This window comes from Trematomus bernacchii, unplaced genomic scaffold (assembly GCF_902827165.1).
Source record: "Trematomus bernacchii unplaced genomic scaffold, fTreBer1.1, whole genome shotgun sequence".
NCBI lineage: Eukaryota > Metazoa > Chordata > Actinopteri > Perciformes > Nototheniidae > Trematomus > Trematomus bernacchii.
Window position 1 is genome coordinate 6,543,611 of NW_022987641.1, and position 22,543 is coordinate 6,566,153.

At 44.7% G+C, this 22,543-nt stretch overlaps 1 protein-coding gene across 1 annotated transcript in view; it reads right to left on the reverse strand.

The window, feature by feature from the left end:
• Positions 1-22,342, reverse strand: part of nrip2 (nuclear receptor interacting protein 2) — a 35,263-nt gene extending 12,921 nt beyond the window's left edge. The window contains exons 1-2 of the mRNA XM_034133259.1: positions 21,767-22,342; positions 3,002-3,292 (exon numbers count right to left, since the gene is read on the reverse strand). Of these exons, the coding sequence (XP_033989150.1) occupies positions 3,002-3,292; positions 21,767-21,922 (447 nt within the window). The 5' untranslated portion in view covers positions 21,923-22,342. The remainder of the gene's footprint in view (positions 1-3,001; positions 3,293-21,766) is intronic.
• Between the last annotated feature and the right edge of the window lie 201 nt (positions 22,343-22,543).

Genomic DNA, 22,543 nt, shown 5'->3' on the forward strand with positions numbered 1-22,543 from the left:
CTTTATCATCTTGCAAGAAAAATTGCAAGGTATTTTCTCAAACTGTGGAGATACTCAAATTGGGGGTGGGTATATTGTAATAAGCCTGCGTGTGACATAGGAAGGGAAGGCACATTTGAAAAGCTTCTTAAATATTTTGATATCTGCTTCAAGCTCAAAAACAACTGACTGTTGTCTTATTTCACATTTAATGGGTTGGTATTACTCCACATACCCAAATGTATGTGAATAAGCAGTGCAAAAAGCAGTTTTTCACGATGTCCCCCTTTTAGGAACATAATAACCTCGTATTTAGTGTCCAGCAGTATCCACTGTGGTTCCAGAAAACATGTCCATATATCTTTCTCTCCCCGTCTCTGTAACAAATCAATACTTTATCCAACGACCCTGGGATGTTTTCCCCCTTTGGATATAAAACGTTCAGTTTCCACGAGCCTTGTTTTGATCTCTCACACATTCTGTACGGACTGAGCTCAACCTTTGTCCTCACAGGCAGCGCAGCTTATCAGCGGGAACACAAACCTGCGCTTTGTCTCGTCCCAGCAGAGCAGAAATCCTTACGTTTAAAAATAGCAGCACAATGATTAACTGTGGGACATGTTGCTTTCAATAAGTTGATGATAAAACCAAGCGAAGCACAATGAGTAATAGGAGAAAACGCTGAATCTACCACAAATGAGTGGCCTACTAATTTTTAAGAACACTCACACACAGAGGGAAGCTTTTTAACACTCCAGGGAATAGCACTGATTCATCTTTGTATTGATTTCTAAGGATGAAAAATGGCTTTGTCCTTCGTGTCAAGCCTTGCTGCAATTCTCTATAATCAGAAAATGACAAAATATTTCTTCCTCTTGATGTAGGTTAAGATATTACCATATATTTGTCTCCTTGATGAGTGGATTTAATAGAGAATAAACCCTATTTTCATTAATAATTCTATTTATCTGTATGTTCTTGTTATTATTTTTGTATACAAGAAAATAGTCCAAGAAATATCCAAGAGCCCATAGATAATCAACACATGAGAAAAGCAGCATGTGTTTGTAATATGTAATACAATATCAAAATGACTGTCAATTATTTATTAGTGGATCAGGCTGCATTAAACAGCTATTCTTAAATCTGTATATTTTGTCAGATCATGATAAGAAAGCAGACATTTTATAATTATTTGTATTCCTCTTATACTGAGACTAAAACCCATACGAGGGAAAGAAACTGCCCTCTTTCCGAATAGCTTAATGTTATTAGTGTGTGTGTGTGTGTGTGTGTGTGTGTGTGTGTGTGTGTGTGTGTGTGTGTGTGTGTGTGTGTGTGTGTGTGTGTGTGTGTGTGTGTGTGTGTGTGTGTGTGTGTGTGTGTGTGTGTGTGTGTGTGTGTGTGTGTGTGTGTGTGTGTGTGTGTGTGTGTGTGACAAACTGGTGTTGGCATTTTCAGGACAGGGAGGGTAAAAAAAAACTAAAACAGTATTGAGCTGCATTCTGGGAAATGTAGGATCAAAGGCTTGACCCAAACTAGGGACTCTCTAGTCTCTACTACATCTCAGCTACTACCCTTCATTTTTCATCTTGTTTCTCCCAACTAAACCAAAATGACCCCTTATCTGACCTCTTATCCCAAATGAACAGTGTTTGTGCCTTTAGTCACAGCAGCTAGTGGAGAGTTGACAGGAAGTGATGGTGAGAGATGTGTCAGCTTGGTCATGCACCAATTCCTTTGCGCACTTGTGTGCAATGTACGCAACCATTGATGTGTAAATATTGCTTTGCTGGCGTCTTTACAGGAGCTGACAATGCACTGTGGACTAATCTGCAGCAAGCAACCAAAAGCTTAACGTTTAAAGAGGCAGACTGACTTCATTGTTCTTTACACTGATTATTATAATTCTGGCTGGGTGCTGTACAAAGCTGAGTCTCTTTTTGGAAGACCAGGATACATCTTGATGTTTGCTCTCCACAATATCTTGTTCATGCAAGTTGGATAGAATATTATTACGAAATGTGACCGCCAGCTGATCAGAACTGTTGGATACAGAGCCAAAGAGCGAATCATCCAAAATAAATCATGTATCCGAAAAATGTATTCCCATATAATAAAACTGCATTCCCAATTTCATTCGAGGAAACATATTTTCTCTCAGATTATCGTCACAGTTTTAAACGTGATAAACATTATGTTTTGAACACAGTCATCCATCCTGACCTCCTACCTTTTCAAAAAGAAAAAGGTTATGCTAAAAAAACAAATGTTTCCCTAAAATAAGGTTATTGCCAATGCAGCTTCATTGTATGGGAATTTGAGTTTTAGGAGACAATGCATCGACGATGACTCACACAAAGTCCAACGAAACCTGTTTGATTTTAACAAGCCACAATGGCAATTCAGTTAGCTTTATGAGCATGTTAAATTGCCACTGCATCAGTACTTGAGTGAAGGGTTGTCCACAAGCGGGTTCAAGAGCCAACATTGTGGAACAACTGGACCCAAAAGAGGGATTACCTTTTGGTGACTGCCTAGGTTGTTAGATAAGCTTCTGCATGATTTTTTTTTATGCACATTTTTTCATATCTTGTTCCCTCTTTATATTCTTCCGCCCACACAGATTGTTCTTTTGAATCCCTTGTTCAATTGTTAAGCCTGAATCCTACATGTAATCTGTTTGGGCCCCATGCGGAGGTGTTAACCAGGTTGCACTTACAAACCCCATGACTCACTCATCTGTTGTTCTTTTCCAACCAGACAGCCGCTGGGCCCTGCTGAGCTTTTTGTGTTTGTAGAAGGAGAACAAATGAAGAGTGGGCTTTGAGTGGTGAGTCATGGCAGCAGAACGGTGCTGTCTTTGTAGCACAAAGTGTCAACATTTGGGCTGTCAACTTTAAGACTCACGATTCATCTCGAAAACGTAATGACAACATAAATAAACTTGATGATTAACGCAATTAAACATTTCTTATCTATTGACACCACTAGTTAAAACACCTCTTGTACAGTGCAGTACCTTGCATTGAACCACCAGGGCACTGAGCAGGGTGGGGGTCTTCTGTCTGGCCCCTGCCTCGCTGCTGTCGTCTTCATCGTCCGACCGCAGGCTCTTCTCGCTCTCCTCCAGAGACTCTCTCTCCTCCGTGGAGTCGTCGGCGGTGCTCTCGCTCCTCTCCTCGGCGTCCACCGCACTGTCCTTGGCATCGGCCAGCGGGGAGCGGGTTATGGCGTTGGCGTCCCGGGCCTCGCTCCGGAGCCGCGTCATGTTCCCCTCCATCAGGCGGCGCTGCACGATGCTGTGAGGTTGCTAGAAGGGGGGACATTAGATAAATAAATGTCAGAATGTAGGATTTACGATAAGAATTTCAAGATCAAAACGATACAAAACGGGAAAAAAAGAATCTGTTGTTTGTAGAACTTCAGAGAGGATAATTGTGCAATCGTTTAGTCATTTATTTTAGGCAAAAATACATAAAATGTATGGTTTCATGTTCTCAAATGTGAGAATGTCCTTTTTTCTTACAGTGATGGAGGTAATGAAGTACGCTACATTTAAGAAGCCAGTATTGTACTTTTTAATTACCACAGTTGTCTGTTAACCCTAACCCTAAACATTGACAAATCATTATAGGCTAAGATATATAAACCAGCTGTGATGAATGCAGACATAATACAGTATTTTAATAGATTCTAAAATGGGCCATTATGCCTAACAATTACTTTTGGTATAGTATATAGTATATTTTGATGTCAATACTTGTACTTTTACTTTACTGAGATAATGGTCATGCAATTTATCTTTGAATGCAGCCCCACTTAAATGCCAACTACACCATTTTTGTATTCTAGTCAGCATTTTCTCTATATTTCAGTCTTTACAGAGTGAAATCTCTGCAACACAATTTGATTAGAACAATGTTAGGCAACTGTCGTATAATCAGTAAATTCAATGTATGTCAGAGGATAGGCAGCATCTGCTCGCATGGTGAATAGATACATATTTATAGTATTATTATCTCACCAGAGAATGTCACAGATAGCTTGTGACGCAAGACACATTTCATCTGAAAAAAACACATGTAGGTCATTGTGTTAAAGGAACATGTCAGCGTTACTCCAGATTATCTGAACACTCAGAGAACATGATGTGTTGCTCTCATAACAGCAATGATTAAGATTATTTATGCACATTTATGCTGAAATGTTGAATTCAAATCAGTTCCCTGCTGACAAATGGTAAAATCATCTAGTAAAAGTGGCATAATATACAGAATTGACTACCCTTGGTAATTTCTGTCTTAATTCAAGGGCAATATTGGCTTCATTTCACAAAATGAGCATCCAAATATATTTGTATATTTGTAAATGTTCTATTAAAGTTAACCTTTTGCTTTAATTGGACTATTACACACCCGCAAAAACATTCTGGCTAACCTTTAGCACCTTTAATTAATTCTTAGTACTGCCAGTTTCTTATACATTTAGATTTCCAAATGAAGTACGTTAGGTGTCAGAAAAATAAAGGTTTCCTTTTCAAATCAAAAATGTACAGCTGCTTGGTTTGTTACAATATGTGGTGAAATGTTGTCGGAAAACTGTAAGACAATTGTTTAGGACTTCTGTTTGCATTTACAGATTCAAGGAGATCAATTATGTGCATTAATAACTAGTTATAGTATACATTATTATTATTATTTAAATTGAAGGACTGGCATTGAGGATAAATCTTTCAGACTTGGAAAACCCCATTCAGACGGTCATATGTGGTCAACTTATTTAGATGTTATCCCGCAACTTACATAGTAATTATAGTTCTAATTTACAGTGTAAGGTCGTAAACAAACATCCACCATCTTTGCTGAATGTGAAGTGTGTTCTGTTTTCTCTGGAGCTGCTAAGACAGGATATAGGTTATGTATAGCTTCTGTATTATATCTCATTGTCACCAAAAATGTGCTCTGGATGAGTCACACCGGAACTATCTTTAAGCCAAAAGCTATCACACTGCAGTAGGCAGACTCCATTTCAACTGTGAATGCTGAGGTGAGTTACGTCTTTTGAAGTGTAGCATCAGCCGTAGCATTTCAGATACAGCCCCCGCCCCCACACAAAGTAACTCATACTGAGATTTAAATTGCTAACTTTAGCCTTAGTGGGAAAAAATGCTGTTCAAAAAACGTGAAATTTAAAAGTTGCATTATAATGTCATCAAAGCCAAATCAAGGGATGCTTTCAGGTCATCACTTGCACTAGGTGTGGGATTTCTGGTATGACGGACATTTTTTTAGACAAAAGCAGCACACCCTCTAAAGTGGATACACCCAGCACTTTTTAAGCATGTTTTGTTTTATCTGGCTACAGAAACACTATTTGAGGTTATATACATTACATAACACATGGTGTACAAAACATATGTGCTACCATTTTAATCTATACATTTTAAAAAGTGTGTTGATCTCAATTAAGGAGACCAACATCAACAAAACAGCATGATTCCAGTGACTGGCTGTTCTTTCTGGAACATATATCAAAGTAAATTGTATTTAAGCTGCCTGTTTTCTCTATAATCACATTTGTGTTCACCAGAGCACAGTCTGGTTCAGACTTTCAGACAGCACGCTTTAGAAGAGACGGTCACCGACAGTCTCTGCTTTATTAAACCACAAAGCCTTTGCTTTTACTTTCTAACACTTAAATCCTCTGGATCTTTAAGGCTAATTGAAACGAACAAAGGTGAGAACTTTATTTAACCCTGAGGGAAATAGTGTTGCCGTAGTTGCAGTATAAAGAAAAGCCTGCAAATATTAGGAGTACTATAAATGAGTGCAGCATATTTAAATTAAAATAGATTTAGCTCTTAACATATACAAAGTAGTATAAGCAAATAAACTATGTTGTTAAATCCTTCATAAAAACATTTCTTAGAAAGAAAACAATTAGGGCAGGTGGATGTCAACTATTTAAATATGTAATATGTTCACTCAATGCAGTTTACACATGTATGTATGCCTGTCATTTTATGAGTATACTCTACACCAGTCTACCTCAGAATTATATTTTTATTCTGTTTCATATTTTGTACTTATATATAATTTATTTACTTAATTTTACACATTTTGTAGCATCATTGTTGCAAGGAGCCTTAGAAAAAGACCAACGGCAGCTTTCATGTAATTGTTATGTGCATACTGTATGTACATTAAATACTTGAACTATATATTCAGCATATATTTCATTATCCTGTTGTTGTAAGAGGAGGAAATGTTGCACTGTTTGTCAAGTCAAATGTCATTGAAACTCCTCCTGGTCAAAGTGTGGAGTGAATAACTGCCCTACCAGCCAACATTGGCATCTGTAGAGCCATAACGTCTCAGTTGAAGTATATGTGGTTGATAGCCAATCTCCAAAAGGCCATCTCCATCTATCTACCTGTTGCTCTCACATGCTCTGTGTTGCTCTGTAACTCAGCCTTGAATTTCTACAATCGTCGCTCTCTTCTGTCCAAATGCAATCAACAGGCCTGCAGTGGCTACACTGAAATCAGAAAACGGATTCACAATCCAATGTTCCTATTGGAGAAGGTAACCCTGAGCGTGGCTGGTGATGGCACTAAGCTAAAACAGTGATTTTCCACAGACCTGAGAGCCATTTCTGGGTAATTCTGGGCATTTGACCGCCATCAGAGGTGCAGACATTGGCCATCTTTTGATAAACTGCACATTTCTTAGAGTACATAATGGTGGCTAAACTGAGATATGTCTGACGGCTCAGTGAATGAGACAGGATTTGTTTTTAGACGACATATTCTGAGAGATATATGTGCTATCAAAACCTTCTTTTGTCTGAGGGAACTCCATCCAGCAGATGCGATTGATATTAAGGGGATAGTAAAGGGATAGAAAAGGTTGTCTTCCCTGTGTTTTATTGTCCACATAACTGGTCATTACTTGATGTTCTGCTCTGATGAACATGCGTATAGAAATGCTTGATTCTGCTGTTAAAGTATTCCTGACCAGAATTTCAATGAAGGACAATTTCATGGGCGGGCAAGCAGTAAGGAGACAGAGAAATATATAACAAACTAAAATAGGAAAAGGCATATAGACCGAGGCCATCTATATGACCTGGACACGCCTGTAATAATGTTATGTCTGAGCTGTTGGTGGTTTCAATCCAACACCTCAGCAGGAGGATCATCCAGGAGTCAGTTCAAGCTGCCGGGTCAAAGAGAGCTGACAATACAATGCTGCTTTTGAAGAAAGCAGAGAAAAACACGAGATTTGGTTCTTGCTATTTATAGCCCTCAATTCACTATCTCCGTGTCCAAGCTGCAAAACAACAACACTTGGAGCTGATCAACAGCCGTGTCCATTCAGGGCATTCGTTCCGATCCGAGCTCCAGCTGTGTCTCTTTTCAGCCTTCTACTCTTCTTCACATCTCATCCCCCTCTTCTTCTGTACATCCCTCCTCTCTCCATCTTTCTATGTTCTAAAAATCTCTCCTCTTGAAATCCTTCCTCTCGTTTCATCCTTCTCTCTCTTTACTGTACATCTTTCTTCTTCTTTCTACATCTTCCCTATTTACATATCTCCTCTCATTTCTACATATTTTCTCTTTTCCTTTCCTCTCTAATTTCCATTTTCTTTTATTATATACCCGTCTTTCTAAGTGTTACCATTTGTTGTGACTGTCTTTTCTTTTCATTCACTTTTATTATGTACCTTTCCTTATTAATAACCTCTCCTTCTTTTCAGTATATCTTTCTTGCACCAGTAGAAATCACATTGATAGCATTTATTCCCTACACCAACCCAAACGCTGAGCCTCAGGTAAGAGTAATCCAAAAAGTAATCCCTCTTCTCTGCAGGAACTCTTCACAATGAGCTCCTCCAGATCAGATCTAATCAAGGAGCTAAAGCATTTTTGATTGTAAAGTCCTCGACATTGGCCACTTCCTCTGGCCTCTCTCTGAGTGTTTGTTCTTACAATATTGTGCAAATGAGATGCTATCTCCACATGGGGAATGCACTGGCTGAATCACACATTTATTAACAGTAATTATCCTCTTCTGCAAATGAGAAAATAACAGCTTGTCAAAAGGGGTTACTCACAGTCAGGGCTTACATGCATATGCTAACGTGTGAGTCAGCAGGAGTGGAATATATTATTTTAATGAAATGGCTTATCAAGTGTGGTGGCAATGTTTTTATTCAACCGAAGGGGGAAAATAATGTCAAGATCCGACAGTTTGGAGAGGAAGGGAAGGGAGAGTTTCCTCCTCTGTGTTCTCATGAGACTATGAAGAACAGATTGAATCTGATAGACACACTGAACACAATGTAATTTCATTTCAACGGTCGGCGTCTGTTTTCTGCTGGGCTCAGACTGCTCTGAGGTCAGCTTGAGAGCAAATCATGGTTAACATTGAGCTGCTAGCAGGTTGGCATTCAGTGTCCACGCATGTGTACCGGTTCAGAGGTGAAATTGGCCATCTTGCCTCCAACAGGGTGCACATGAAGTGTCTACTCTTTGAGGTGGATACTACATTTGAAAAAATAGAGCATGAAGTACAGATAGAAGTAAAATGGAGGCAATTAAGGTACTTTAAAACTCTCAGCGCCTGATTGCTGTTATTTACGTCATCATTCGTGAAGATCTGAACACATGATGGATAAGTTGGAGGTTTAGTGTGTCTGACACTTTCTAAAGATTTAATCAAGTTTATAAATTTGATCAGTATCAAAGCAATCCTGTGATAGTTGTCTGTACATCCTTTGGCACATTGGTAACATGAACTGTAAGCAGCCAACTCTGTCAATTAAAAAAAACTATTAACTTTAATAGCCTAAACATGTATAGGCCACAGCATTTAATCCATCATTTCTGTTAGCTATCCCAAAAGTATCATGGGGACTGTAATTTCAAAAACGTTGAGGCTGATGATCACAATACAATAATTGTTCATTGTCAGACGAATTGTTATTAGGACCATTTCTAACTTTCCTCATGACACATCAACACCAAAGTTATCAGACTGAGAATATGTGAATTGGCATCAGTCATACAGCATGCTGTTGGATTTCCTAATATGAATGCTAATGAAGAAAGCAGGCAGCGGCGTCCCATAATGAGTTCATCTATTATACATGATGCAACCTGCTGTCTCAGCTTCATCTGACACTGAATTGTTTTATTGTTGAAGCAGCTGAGGTGAAACTGGCATTGCAGAGGTGTAATCTGTCTGTTAATGTTCACAGCATGCAGAGTGATTTTTGGGACAATCATTGCTCCTGATTGTAAGATGTGTCATAAAATTGGCAATTCAAAAGAGCTTTCACCATCATGTATCACCCTTAAAGTCTTAAAGGAATGACTTTGATATGAGGCTACAAGTCTCTGCTCTCCATTTTATCATTTTGTTTGTGAAGCTCAGGGTAGATCAAAATATGTTACCAGTTTGCCAAAAGGTTACTTATTTCCCATGAACCAAATAAAGACTGTTGATCTTCTGTATTCAAGTCACTGCTAAGGAATTCCAGAACCAATAATGCTTCACATACTCCGAATGTGTATTCATTGAGTGAAAATAGTCCCCAACAAATGCACTATTGCCTCCTGTCCAATCATTTGTGTATCTTCTACTTATTTAGTTTGAAAGCTCTCGAAGAAGAAGGAGAATTAATGGAAATTGCTTTGATCTAAAACTTATTGTTTTTTTTAGCTGATATTCATTACATTAACTTCGAGGTTGCTGCTTGTGGAAAAGGAAAGTGTGCAAAAAACTGGTTGAACTGGTCCGTTTGACACACTGTTTCCCTGTACCTTTATATGTACAGTCTATATGTTGCTGAGTCCTGTTGTGACCCTGAACAATAACCAGTCCAAAGCAGTTGGACAGAAAGACAACTGTCATTGTATCAGGCCATCATCCTCTTCCTTCCCCTCCTCCTCCTCCTCTCTTTCTCTGTATTTATCTCTGTGAGTGAGACTATGGGCTCATTGCCATGTGGACTAATTATTTGGCTGCAACAGGCTGCTCCCTCTCATCCAATCGGATGAGTTTTCTGAAGCCATCCTTCTCCTTCTGACGGAGACTCCAGCTGCTCACTTCCTGTTGCATGTGGCTCCAGCAGCTTCACATCTGCTGCACCTCACTTCCTCTTCACTTCTTACACCTCTGTCCTTTCTTTTGCTATTTCTAACATCAGTTTCTGTCTCTTTACTAAATCCGAAAAACCCTGCACAAAATGTGTCTTTCATCCAGTCAATAATAAGTCATTAGTGTGGAAAACGGATGTATGCACCAATAGTGATGCTATGTTTTTGTATTCGATCCCATTAGAGTGGGCATTTGTTGTATTGCTCAAAGATCAGTTCATTTATCCATTATGAATATTTGTATCAACTAAAGGCCTATAAAAGCCTCTGTGTTTATGTCTAAATACATAAAAGCCTTATTGATTCATTGATTAGTCAGCCATCATTCTTCCACCTCCAGCGTTATATTTTGAATGCTCACCTGCATGTAAATGACCTTTTTCAGTTCAGATATTGCTACCAGATGTACATTTATTGGATTTTGCATTCAATTTAAAACGCCAACACTACTTGGTTTAATGCGTCAGAGCTGTCCATAGCAAACAAATGAACAAAAACATTTTGGTTGTTCAGTATGTTGCGTTCTCTCCTGTTGATGGGGTTGTTTTGTCGTTTTGTATTCTTAGCCTCCCTTCTTAACACTGTGCTGTGGGAGCAGCTGAGGGAGTGTTGCCGCCCCTCCACAGCTCCAGATGACACGGAGAGAGACAAGTTCACACTAACGCCTCTCCAGCCCACCTAATTGTCTCGGGGCTAATAATAAAGCATCTGAAACCGATTTAATGCGGCTTGTTTGGAAGAGAACAGGAAGAGGAAAACTCCTGAGAGCCCGGCGATTATACAAAGGGACATTGTCGTGTTTGCTCTTCACTCTGAAGTACTACTTTGCCCTTTGGGGGAAATTGTACACAGTTGATTTTTAGAAAGAAAATCAGGATATGTATGAATATAAAAACCTGTCTCCAGATGAGAATGTGGACTACTTGACTTTTTGAAAGGACAGGAATTCCTAAAGGTCACAAATTAGGGTTTGGCAGAAGCTCCTCTCCCTTCTAATGAATCTATATTTAAGAAATGTCTTACAATTTGTTTTGCCTATGGATACAATGACTAGATACTTAATGCACACAGCTCACTTTTCTCCATCCATCCTTTCCCTCTGTGTCATCCAAGCCCAGTTCTGTAGCTTTTGATCATCCTCACAGTACCTAGCGACTCCGATCTCTCGATTAGACAGGCCTACACACACACACACACACACACACACACACACACACACACACACACACACACACACACACACACACACACACACACACACACACACACACACACACACACACACACACACACACACACACACACACACACACACACACACACACACTTCAGATTCACTCATCTGTAGGAGAGGGACATGAGCAATTGGATAGCTAAGCTGCAGGGAGAAAAAAGAGAGAGGCTTCTCAGCAGCAGGTGAGGTAACACAATAGAAGCACTTTTTGGATTTTAAAGGACAGCATACCTTTGTTGAAATGTTCTCCAACCAAACATTTCACCAGTTTTAAACCATATGGGTTGGCAAATAGACAAATGTATTGTTTTAAGTGATTTCTAGTTTGAAGATTTTTTTTAAAGCGGGGACACTCTTCAGTTCACAAATGATCTAATATTTTATATCATGAACAAATACTTCAGCGTTTTATACAAATATGCTTATTTGCTTTACTGCATACTATTGTCCCATGTGTAAGGTAATAGTAACAGCTGCAGGTTAGCTTAGCATACATACTGGAAACCAGGGGGAATGGCTAGCTCACTAACAAACTTGATATATTTAGTTTGTTTAAGCCTAATAATCACAGTTTAGTATATAATACATTTGCTTTGGTGTATTTGTAATGTAAAGAAAATGATGTAAAAAAATAACAAAATAAAACGATAGTTACGTCTGTAACTACGGTTCTATGAGTCCCGGATGACCGCCAGAGGCGGTGCTTTTAGCACTGGATATGTCCATCGTGCGCATGCGCAGTACGAGTACCAATATCAACAAAGTCACCTGTGACCCACGTGACACCGGCTATATCAGCCCGTGTCATCAGAGGATCTGTTCCCAGAATCTTCTCGCGAGCACACAAGAATTCTGAGTGACAGGAAACTCTGGCGGTCATCCGGGACTCATAGAACCGTAGTTACAGACGTAACTATCGTTCTATTTCGTCCCTACTGACCGCCAGAGGCGGTGCTTTTAGCACTGGATGACTTATACCAACCATGTCATGAAGAAACCAAATACTCACCTAGCTGGAAGCAGCGGAGCTTGGCAACAGGACCACGCCCAAAGGATGGGGAGTGGCGACATTGACCCGGTAGAACCTGGAGAATGTGCCGGAAGACGCCCAAGACGCCGCGGCGCAGATGGTCTCCAGGGGCACTCCTCTCAGGGCGGCCCAAGACGTTGAGACGCTCCTTGTAGAGTGGCATCTCACCCCTGATGGCAGGGGGCGGCCACTGGCCCCATAGGCATGTGCGATTGTATCGACAACCCAGTAGGACAGCCGCTGCTTGGAGAGAGCACAACCCTTCCTAATGCCGCCATGGCAAACGAAGAGCTGCTCTGACTGCCGTACACAGGCCGTAGCATCGACATACGCTCTCAGGGCACGCACAGGGCACAGCAACTCGGGCGTGCGGCTCTCCTGTGGGACGTTAAAGCGTGCCAGCTGGATGGGCCGATTGGAGTGGGCAAGTGGAAGCACCTTGGGCAGGAACGCCACATTCGGCCAGAGGGCAACACCCGAGCCATCGGAGTTCCACCTCAGGCATGTATCGCTCACGGAGAGGGCATGCAACTCCCCAACTCGCTTCCCTGAGGTTATGGCAAGCAGAAATGCTGCCTTCAAGGACAGCCACTTAAGCCCTACATGGGCCAGGGGCTCGAAGGGAGGAGATGATAGGGCATCTAGCACTAGGGGCAGGTCCCAAGCCGGAGCCCTCGGGGTACTAGGGGGACGATGCCGTAAGGCCCCCCTCAGGAAGAGGGACACCGACCTGTGGCGCCCCACCGTGGCGCCGTCGACCTCGACATGTTGGGCGGAGATAGCAGCCGTATATACCTTCAAAGTGGAGTGAGAACGTCCACTATCCAGAAGGGACTGCAGGAACTCCAGAATGGTGGCCACAGAGCAATGCCCCGGATTCTCAGCCTTACCCAAACACCAGTGGGAGAAGAGCTTCCATTTGCACTCGTACTGTGCTCGAGTGGATGGTGCTCTGGCATTCAGGATAGTTTCCCTGACCGATGCCGAAAAAGCGCTCAACAGTGGGTTGGGCCCTGCAGAGGCCAAGCCCAGAGCTGGAGGCGGTGAGGGTCGGGATGCCAGATCTGACCCCTGAGCTGTGACAGAAGGTCCTTCCTGTCGGGGAGGCGCCATGGTGGGCCGCAGCAGAGACTGCGTAGCAGCGGGAACCAAACTCTCCCCGGCCAGCGGGGGGCGACCAGAAGGAGCCTGTGCCCCTGAGTACGGACCCTCTGAAGCGTCTGTAATAACAGCGGCTGCGGCAGGAAGGCGTACAGGAGACTGTCTGGCCAGTCGTGTGCCAGAGCATCCTGCCCCATTGGGCTGGTCACCTCTGCCCAGGAGAACCAGAGGGGGCAGTGCCTCGACTCCTCCGAGGCAAAGAGGTCCACCTCGGCCCTGCCGAAAAGGCTCCAGATTGTCTCCACCACTTCTGGGTGAAGCCTCCACTCCCCTGGTGGAGGTTTGTGCCGAGAGAGGAAATCTGCCACCTGATTTTGGTCCCCTGGTAGAAAGACTGCCCGCAGGCTGGCCAAGCGGGGAGACGCCCAAGACAAGAGGCTCTGTGAAACCCGGAGCAGCTGTGCGGACCTGGTGCCCCCCTGGTGGTTGATCTGGGAAACCGCGGACATGTTGTCCGAACGGACAAGCACATGCCTGTCCGTCAGTTGGGGTAAAAAGTGCCTGAGCGCAAGCAGCACAGCGCGAAGCTCTAGCACGTTGATGTGATATGCACCTTCCTGGGCGGACCACAGACCCTGAACAGTCCTGCCCTGCCACACAGCACCCCACCCTGAGAGACATGCATCTACAGTGACAGTCTCCCGGCGGGATGGGATGGCGCCCATGGGCGCTCCCATCAGAAGATAGGCCCTGTTTCTCCAGCGTGACAGAGAGTGAAGGCACTGGCGCGACACCCTGACCCTCCTGTGCCACTGAAGGCTGTTCAGCCATATCTGCATAGGGCGCAGCGACAGCAGACCTAAGGGCACAACGGCTGAGGCAGCCGTCAGTCTGCCCAAGAGCCGGAGGAACTGAATGTAAGGCACATTCTTGCCCAGCCTGAAGAGGGGGAGAAGGTGGGAAATGTCGTCCACACGACGAGGTGTTAGGCAAGCCCTCATGGCGACCGAGTCTAGGACCAACCCCAGGTAAGTGACCCGTTGGGAGGGGACCAGGCAGCTCTTCCCGGTGTTTACTGTCAGGCCCAACCGGGCTACGTGACATAAGAGGCGCGCCGTATCCTGGGCCACTTGGGACCGGGACGGCGCACAAACCAGCCAGTTGTCTAGGTACGGCAGGACCTTCATGCCCTGTGCCTGCAGGGGTGCGAGAGCTGCCGCCACGACCCTGGTAAACACCCTTGGAGAGAGGGAGAGACCGAAGGGAAGCACCCGGAACTGATAATGCTGGTCCTGAAAGGCAAACCTCAGGAACTTCCGGTGGTGGGCCGCAATCGGCACGTGGAAGTAGGCGTCCCTTAAGTCCACGGTTGTGAACCACTCCCCCTGTGTGACAACACGGAGGGTGTCTGCTGTGGTCAGCATGTGGAAGGGCAGCACCCTCAGGAATCTGTTGATTCCTCTGAGGTCCAGTACTGGACGAAATCCGCCGACTTTCTTGCTCACCAGAAAGTACGCCGAGTAGAACCCCCCGGACTGAAGCAGGGGGTCCACTGGCTCGATTGCGCCCTTGGCCAAGAGGACGGACAGCTCTTGGGCCAGAGCTAAGGCCTTCGCCGGGTCGCTGACAACTGTCATCTTGACCCGGCCGAAGGCTAGGGGCCGGCGTCGAAACTGCAATTCGTATCCCTGGGTTAGGGTGGAAACCACCCAAGGGTCGGTAGTACAGGCAGCCCAGTAGCTGAGCTGCTGCTGGGAAAAGCAGCCGACGACCGGCCCAGGGACTTCAGGGCCTAGCCCCCCGACCCCTTGGGGGGCGGCGGTAAGGCTGTGGGGCCCGGGGCTGCCTAGAGGGCTGGCGACCGGGGGCACGAAAGTCATTAGGAGGCGGTTGAGTAGACCGCTGGGACCTCCGCAGACCACCACTGAAAGCCAGTGGCAGAGTGCGGCTGCTAGAGGGGCCCCTGGGCCTGCTGGGAGTAGGCACAGGCCTACGTAGACCCGAGAGCTGCTGCCTGGTCTGTCTAGCTTGGGCAGCACGCTCTAGTGCCGCCAGGGCAGCTGCTCCAAACAGCTCCCCTGGTTCGACCGGCACGCCGCGGAGGACACTCCTACATGTCTCCGTTAGTGGTGACTGAGCCAGCCAAACCTGGCGTCGAGTCTGCACCAGTAGGGACATAACTCGTCCCAATGCCCTAGTCATTAGGGCAAAGGCCTGCAGTGAAGCGTCACTGAGGCCCAGCAAAGAAGGCTCAGCCGGAGCCTGCTGCAAAGAGGCGGAGGCGGCCAGCATTAGATGGGAGAGAGAGTTCCCGATACGACCCATGCGTGCCGCTGCGTCGTAGGCCTTACAGAGCAGTTCGTCAGTGACCCTGCACTGAGGCAGAGGGCACCTGGCGTCAGGCCTTAGGGCCTCATCAGGAGCCAGAATCAGGGAGGCGATGGCAGGCTCGATGGGTGGCATGCGACCCAGCCCCACCCTCGTCGGATCCTGCATGGCAGCCAGGGTCCGGCTATCAGAGCTGAAGCGGGAGAGGGCCTTAGTGTCTCTCCAGCATGCATGGAGCTCCCTCAGGTACTCCTCCGAAGGAGGAACAGTGAGGGGGACAGGGGTAGGGCTACGCCTGAAGAAGGCGCTAGCCTGAGCCGCGTCGGCCTGCGGAACAGGAAGCTGCAAGTGTGCCAGGGCCGCACGAATAATGGCCGCCATGGAGGTGTCCTCCACGCCCTGCAGAGAACCCTGAGCAGAGGAGTGGGAAGCCTCCCCGGAAGTGAGCGGGGCCTCGTCCTCCACCTCTTCGTTGAAGAGGTTAGCCGAGGCTGCTAGTGACATGGCATCCTCATGCAGAGGTGCGGCAACCGAAGGAGGGGCAGGCGGCAAGCCAGCAGCCCCTATACCGGCCCCTGGTTGAAGGGCTAAGAGGAGCGACTTCATCATGTCCATGTCGGCGGCTAACCGATCCACCTTAGAGGACAGCCTGTTAGGGGGCGAACCCGTAGCCATCGCTCCCTCGGGTCGCCGGGAACGGCCAAACTGACCTAGGGGAAGATGCGACAAGGAGAGGTGTCCGTTGGCTTCTGCCAGACGCTCCACCTCTGCGACTCTGGCCGCTCTAAGCGCCCAAGGCATGCAGCTACAGTTCATGCAGGCGTCCTGCGTGAGACCCTCCCTCAAATGCTCGAGACCAAGGCAAGAGGGGCAGCGGTCGTGGCCATCCTCGGGCTCGAGAGAAGCCATACAGGCGCTACATGGATGAGCCATCATGTAGGTAGCCGGATGCAGCGTAACCGGGAGCGGGGTGCGAGAACACAGCCTTCATCAGTTACCTGCTGAACGGAAGGAGTAGAGCCCTGCTCCTACTCGCCGAACACGAGAGGGGTGTAATGGGGTACACCCGCGTTACTTAGCAGAGGGAGCGGGGAGCGAGAGCACTGCCTTCACCTAGCTAAGTAAATGAAAGTGCAAAGCTACCAGCAGAGGGAGCGGGGAGCGAGAGCACTGCCTTCACCTAGCTGAGTAAACGAAAGCGCGAAGCTACTAGCAGAGGGAGCGGGGAGCGAGAGCACTGCCTTCACCTAGCTAAGTAAACGAAGCACAGAGCTACCAAATAAGGAAGCTTAACAGGGCAGCTAGCCAGCCGGCTGCTGCTCACAGTCAATGAACACTCTTACCAGGAGCGGGGGTGAAAACACTGCCTTCACTGGTTGAGTAAAATAGCGAAACAAGCTAAGGAAACTGCTTCTAAAGAAAAACCAGCACGGGTAATCCGGTGCTTACCTCAAGCGTCAGCCAAAGTGGCTGACCAGGCAGGACACAGTTAGGCTGAGCCGCGCTACTGCTAACTAGCTAAACAAGAGGACACAACACAAGCTGGAACTCAGGATGCTAATGATAGCTTGGCGCAACGCCGCGCTATCAGAAAAGTACAGAGAACGCAACAAGGGCAACTCCTGGGAGAGGGGGCGGAAACGCTACCGTCACCAGAAAGTTCAAGCCAGGTAGCAACCAAGACAGAAATCAGGACAACCTAGCTGGGAGAGGGAGTGGAAACACTGCCGTCACCGACCAAGCCGACACCAACCTGTTCGTTGAAGTTTTCTGCGCAGCCGGCCGCAGCTCCTGGAGGACGGGTAATCCCGCGGCTCTGACTGGATCAGTCGCGAAGCTACACGCAGCCAGCTGGATGCAGAGAAATCCTTAAATCCAAACGTTCCAACTGAACCCACGGTACTCTCGCGCAGCGAGAAGATGAAAGGAACAGATCCTCTGATGACACGGGCTGATATAGCCGGTGTCACGTGGGTCACAGGTGACTTTGTTGATATTGGTACTCGTACTGCGCATGCGCACGATGGACATATCCCGTGCTAAAAGCACCGCCTCTGGCGGTCAGTAGGGACGAAATAGAACAGAAGATTACAATACAGATGTAAAAACACTGTAAAATATGTCCAATATATCTTAGGTTAAAAAAGTATGTTTTTTTTTTTTTTTTAAACCAGCATTAGGTTCAACCCTTCTACAAGACCAGCCTTCAGAATCATACATGCATACTTTTTACTAAAGAGTTGGACGGCATATGCTTTACAAAAGGTTTTTTCTAGCCTGATACAATCTGAAAAAATATGAATACTTCAAATGTTTGGCATAGAAAGAATACCACAACATACAGGAAGCTCCAACACTGAAATGATGGTGTTGCAATGTATTTTTTGCTGCAGCCTTGCAAACTGTTATCTCCCTGGTGTGTGTTGCGATCCCACAGTGATTACACAATAACTCGTCCACGCCGGGCTCAGGTGTCGATGAAACTGGGCTCAGATGTTTCCAACCAAATCCCCCAAACACACACACTGGGTTGGGCATTCCCTCCTGTGCACAGCCCCAGTCAAACCCAGCGTCCTCCATGGCCCTTTTCCTGTTCCCTGCTCCCCTCACTCTGCAGCATGGAGTGATGCTGTTGCTGCTGAGAGTGAGAGGACCTCGGGATAAAGAGCAGCAAAACAAATGCACTCTTACGTAACCGGCTCTGCTGCTGAATTACACTCTGGACAGGGCAGGCCAGCAGAAACTAAGAGGAAGAAAAATGAAGCTCCAGCCAAAATATCTGGGGCATAAAAGCATAAAAACCTTTATGACTCAGAAGACCAATATTTAAAGGAATGGCTTGACATTTTGGGAGTGAGACTCGAAGCTGGGGACGTATAGGGAAACAACTAAATAACATTTTCTTCCTTATTTTTTTTATGTATGCTTGCTTAGCCTATAGATGTCAGAAAAAACTACCAATGATGAGCTCCCAAAGCTGTAAGTGACATTTTCAATCGGCTAATCTGCACTTTTGAGAGACTAGAACTATCAAATGTTTTATATTTTGCTTGAATAATGACTTCATTGATCATCCAAATTGTTGTCAATTGAACCTTTTCGTGGAGTTGGTTTCAACATAACTACAAAATAAGTACATTCTGCCTTTTGAAATTGACACTTTTATAGAAATGAACCATATTGATTTCCAAGAGAAGGGAAAAATGATCAGTCATTGTCAAAGAGCACTGCCTGACATTTCTCGTTTGACCTTTTGTTCAACAAGGCTACAAATCAAAAAGAAAATAGTCATTCTTCAGCAGTTACTAGATAAAAAGGCTAGGATATGTATAACTGGAAGATGTAAGATTATGGCGCGTTTAAGTCAGGCTTCCTGCAGACAAACTAATGGATGGACAGCTTTATCCAGATCATCTCATCTTATTTCAGAGTCCTCAGAAACACACCATGCTTTTTTTCCATTTTAATGTGTATTCACAGCCTGAGTGATTCTGCATGGTTTCTGCAGAGTAGAGACACAGGCATGGTGGAGGACTGCTGGCTATTTCCATTCCTCCTCTCAAGTTCCCAACATGGAACATTATTTTTATAGATATCATTCAAATCATGCTCTGCTCCCCGTGGCCATGTCTCGCCACAGATTACGTTTTAGATAACTGCTGAGATGAGCTTCATCTAAGAGGAAAAGATAATAGTTTAAAGAGGCTGTCCAGGCCCCTGCAGGGTGAATCACTGGCAGCCAATGGGTGATTTGAACTCCTTCAAACTAATATTCTGGGGAACATTATCTTGACTTACATTATCTTTTCATTTTATCCTTAAAAGTCCCAAAAGATAATGACATGATTCATCTTCTATCCTAACCATTTGAGTTTAGGCTGTAAGAATACTAACACATTATTATAATCACTAAACAGAAAGTCCATAGGCTGCTGGGAATGCCATTCATTTTGCAGTATTGTTGTTGTTAACCATAGTGTGGGATACATTGAAATGTTGACCTGATGATGACGTTATATGAAAATAGTAGGGGATCACAATAGGTATCACAAGTCATTCTTAGTGGGGCATGAATCCAATCCAGACATTACATTCAAAACCACTCAGCGCTTGCGTGAAAGTCAACAAATTCACTAACATTCAAATTCTTAAGACCATTGTATGCCATTGCAATAGGATTAAACTAAAACATTTTTTCAGTCTGGAACAATTCCACAATCTATTAATTCCACTTTCACATAATGTTATCACAGGAACACTAGAGGGTATAGAGAAGACATACAGTATCTAGCAATGCATGACAAAAAGAAGAGTAGGAGGTTATAATGATTTCTCTAGCAGTACATGTTGGTATTAAAAGCTGGCAGACATAGATATATCTTAGTGTTATATCAGAGCACTGCATCAGAAGGATTTGTGTGTTGAGTTTCTTGGAGAGCTCTGAGGAATCTGGGAAGCTGCCATCAAACCAAAACGGTGTCACAGGAGGAGGTGGGTAATAAATTGTTAAGATTATGACAGGGAGTTCCTCCAGAGCATATAACAGCTCGCTCTATAGGCTTCTGGAGGAAGAGGAAGTGAAGAGGGGGAAGATGTCTTTCATCATATATATGTCAACCTTTAAAATATGCGTGTGTTCCTGGATATATATAACGACCTTTCCCTCTGTACTCTACTTTAAATGGACGTTTTGCTTCTGTGTAAAGTGCAAAACTCTAAATCTTTCATGGTTTCATGACCTTTTCTTGGAGTAGTCCCTTTTCAAGGATACACTTAACGACATACAGAAGATATAGTAGTGCGGGGACATGGTGGTTATACCATATATTTTCACTATGTTATTTATTTATGATTATCCTTGGGCTCAGCAAAGATTTGATGTCAGCTGTTGCTGTCTTTTTTTCTATAGTTAATACTGAAATAGAGCCCAGCTGTTTTGTCAGGGCCTTTTCTTTAAATATCATTTTAAAATGTCGATACAGTAGCCCCTTTTTTAAAATGTCTATGCTTAAGTTTTTATAGGTGTTGCTATCTGCTTTGTGTAGCGTGGTTCTACAAGCAAGTCTGTGCATTCATTGGGTGGTATCAGATAGATACAAGGGTCTGTAAATGCAATGAAAACAATTGGCCACAGCAAATAATTGATATTAAACATGTAATTTTTACTTTTGAATACTTCAGTACAAAGGATGTATTGAATAATTTAAGTGATATGTGTACACATATAAATCATTAGTCAAAACAGGGCTACATTTGATTGAATTATAAAAGGTATAATATGTGGTAAACTGAAGAGCCGTTTGGGAGCCGAAAGAGCCGGCTCTTCTTGGTGAGCCGAGCCAAATGATCCGGCTCACCAAGAAGAGCCGGAATTCCCATCACTAGCGTGGTGAAGTGAAGACATGTTCTTGTAGTCAGACCCCTACAAGTTAGTATCGGTTAGCAGGTCACATGACTTCACATCTCCAATAGTAAGCTTAAAGCGCCTGATGTTTGGCGTGATGACGTTTAGCATTCTCATTTAGCCACTTGTTAGCAACCGCCCATTTTTTAAGACATTTAAAAGCTAGGTTTTTATGACATATTTTATGTCGTGGAAAAACACATGAAAATCCCTTCAGCTTTTATTAACCACATATCTTATTTCAGGCATCTAACCAAAAACATATCCAAAACATTGATTCAAGACAAGGGAACAGGAAGTGCTCAAATACTAACTAATTTCCAGGTTTAGAAATCCTTGCACCAATCTATATAGAAGGTAATATATCTGATTCTGCTGCATCAATTATAAGCAACTTTCCATCATTAGTCCAACATGTGTCACTGCAGTTCTCTTTGCTGCTGGATACTCAACCCTTAACATCTGCTAAGCAACAACACACACAACAGCCTCTCCAATCAAATCATGACCTGATTGTCCACTCACCAAGTCCTTGGTTGTGCCGAGTCTCTTCAGCCCGTCCAGGGGCAGGAGGTCAGCCGAGTCCTTGTGTGAGAACTGGGTGGCCTGCTTCAGACGCCTCTGCTGGTGCAGGATGGCTTTATCCCGGATGGCAAGCCCACCTTTCTTCGCCTCACTCATGTTCTTGGTCTGTAAAGCAGTCTTTTGTGGAGACTATAACCTCAGCAGCAGCAGCAGCAGCAGCAGAGAGAGGTTTCTGCAGACAGAAAGAGACAGAGTGTTCGTATGCAGAGAGGCTGAGAATCCCCAGAAGGCAGCTTTTTTAGGATTGCTTTCGGTCCTTTTTAAGCACCAGAATAAACCTTCCGCCCTGTTCTGTCCTTTCTGAAATGCCCTTCCCTCTGGGCTCTGTCTTTCTCTCTCTGTGTGTGTAGTCCTGGCATGTATTTGTCTCTTGCAGATTTAGGAGCTATTGTCCTGTCCTCTGATGAAGACATGCATCTTCCTCCTCACACTGTCAAGATCTGCCTCAGTGTAGCAGAGGCTGTGTGGAAGGTGTGAGTGAGAGTGTGTTATTCCCCCTCCCCTCAGTGCCGTCTGTCCTTGGATCTCTCTCTCTCTCTCTCTCTCTCTCTCTCTCTCTCTCTCTCTCTCTCTCTCTCTCTCTCTCTCTCTCTCTCTCTCTCTTCTCTCTCTCTCTCTCCTCTGATCCCACCTCTTTCCGTCACACACTCAACAGACGCATGCTCACCTCCTAAATACAGAGCACATTTCCTCATTTGACTCTCAACTGAAAAAACC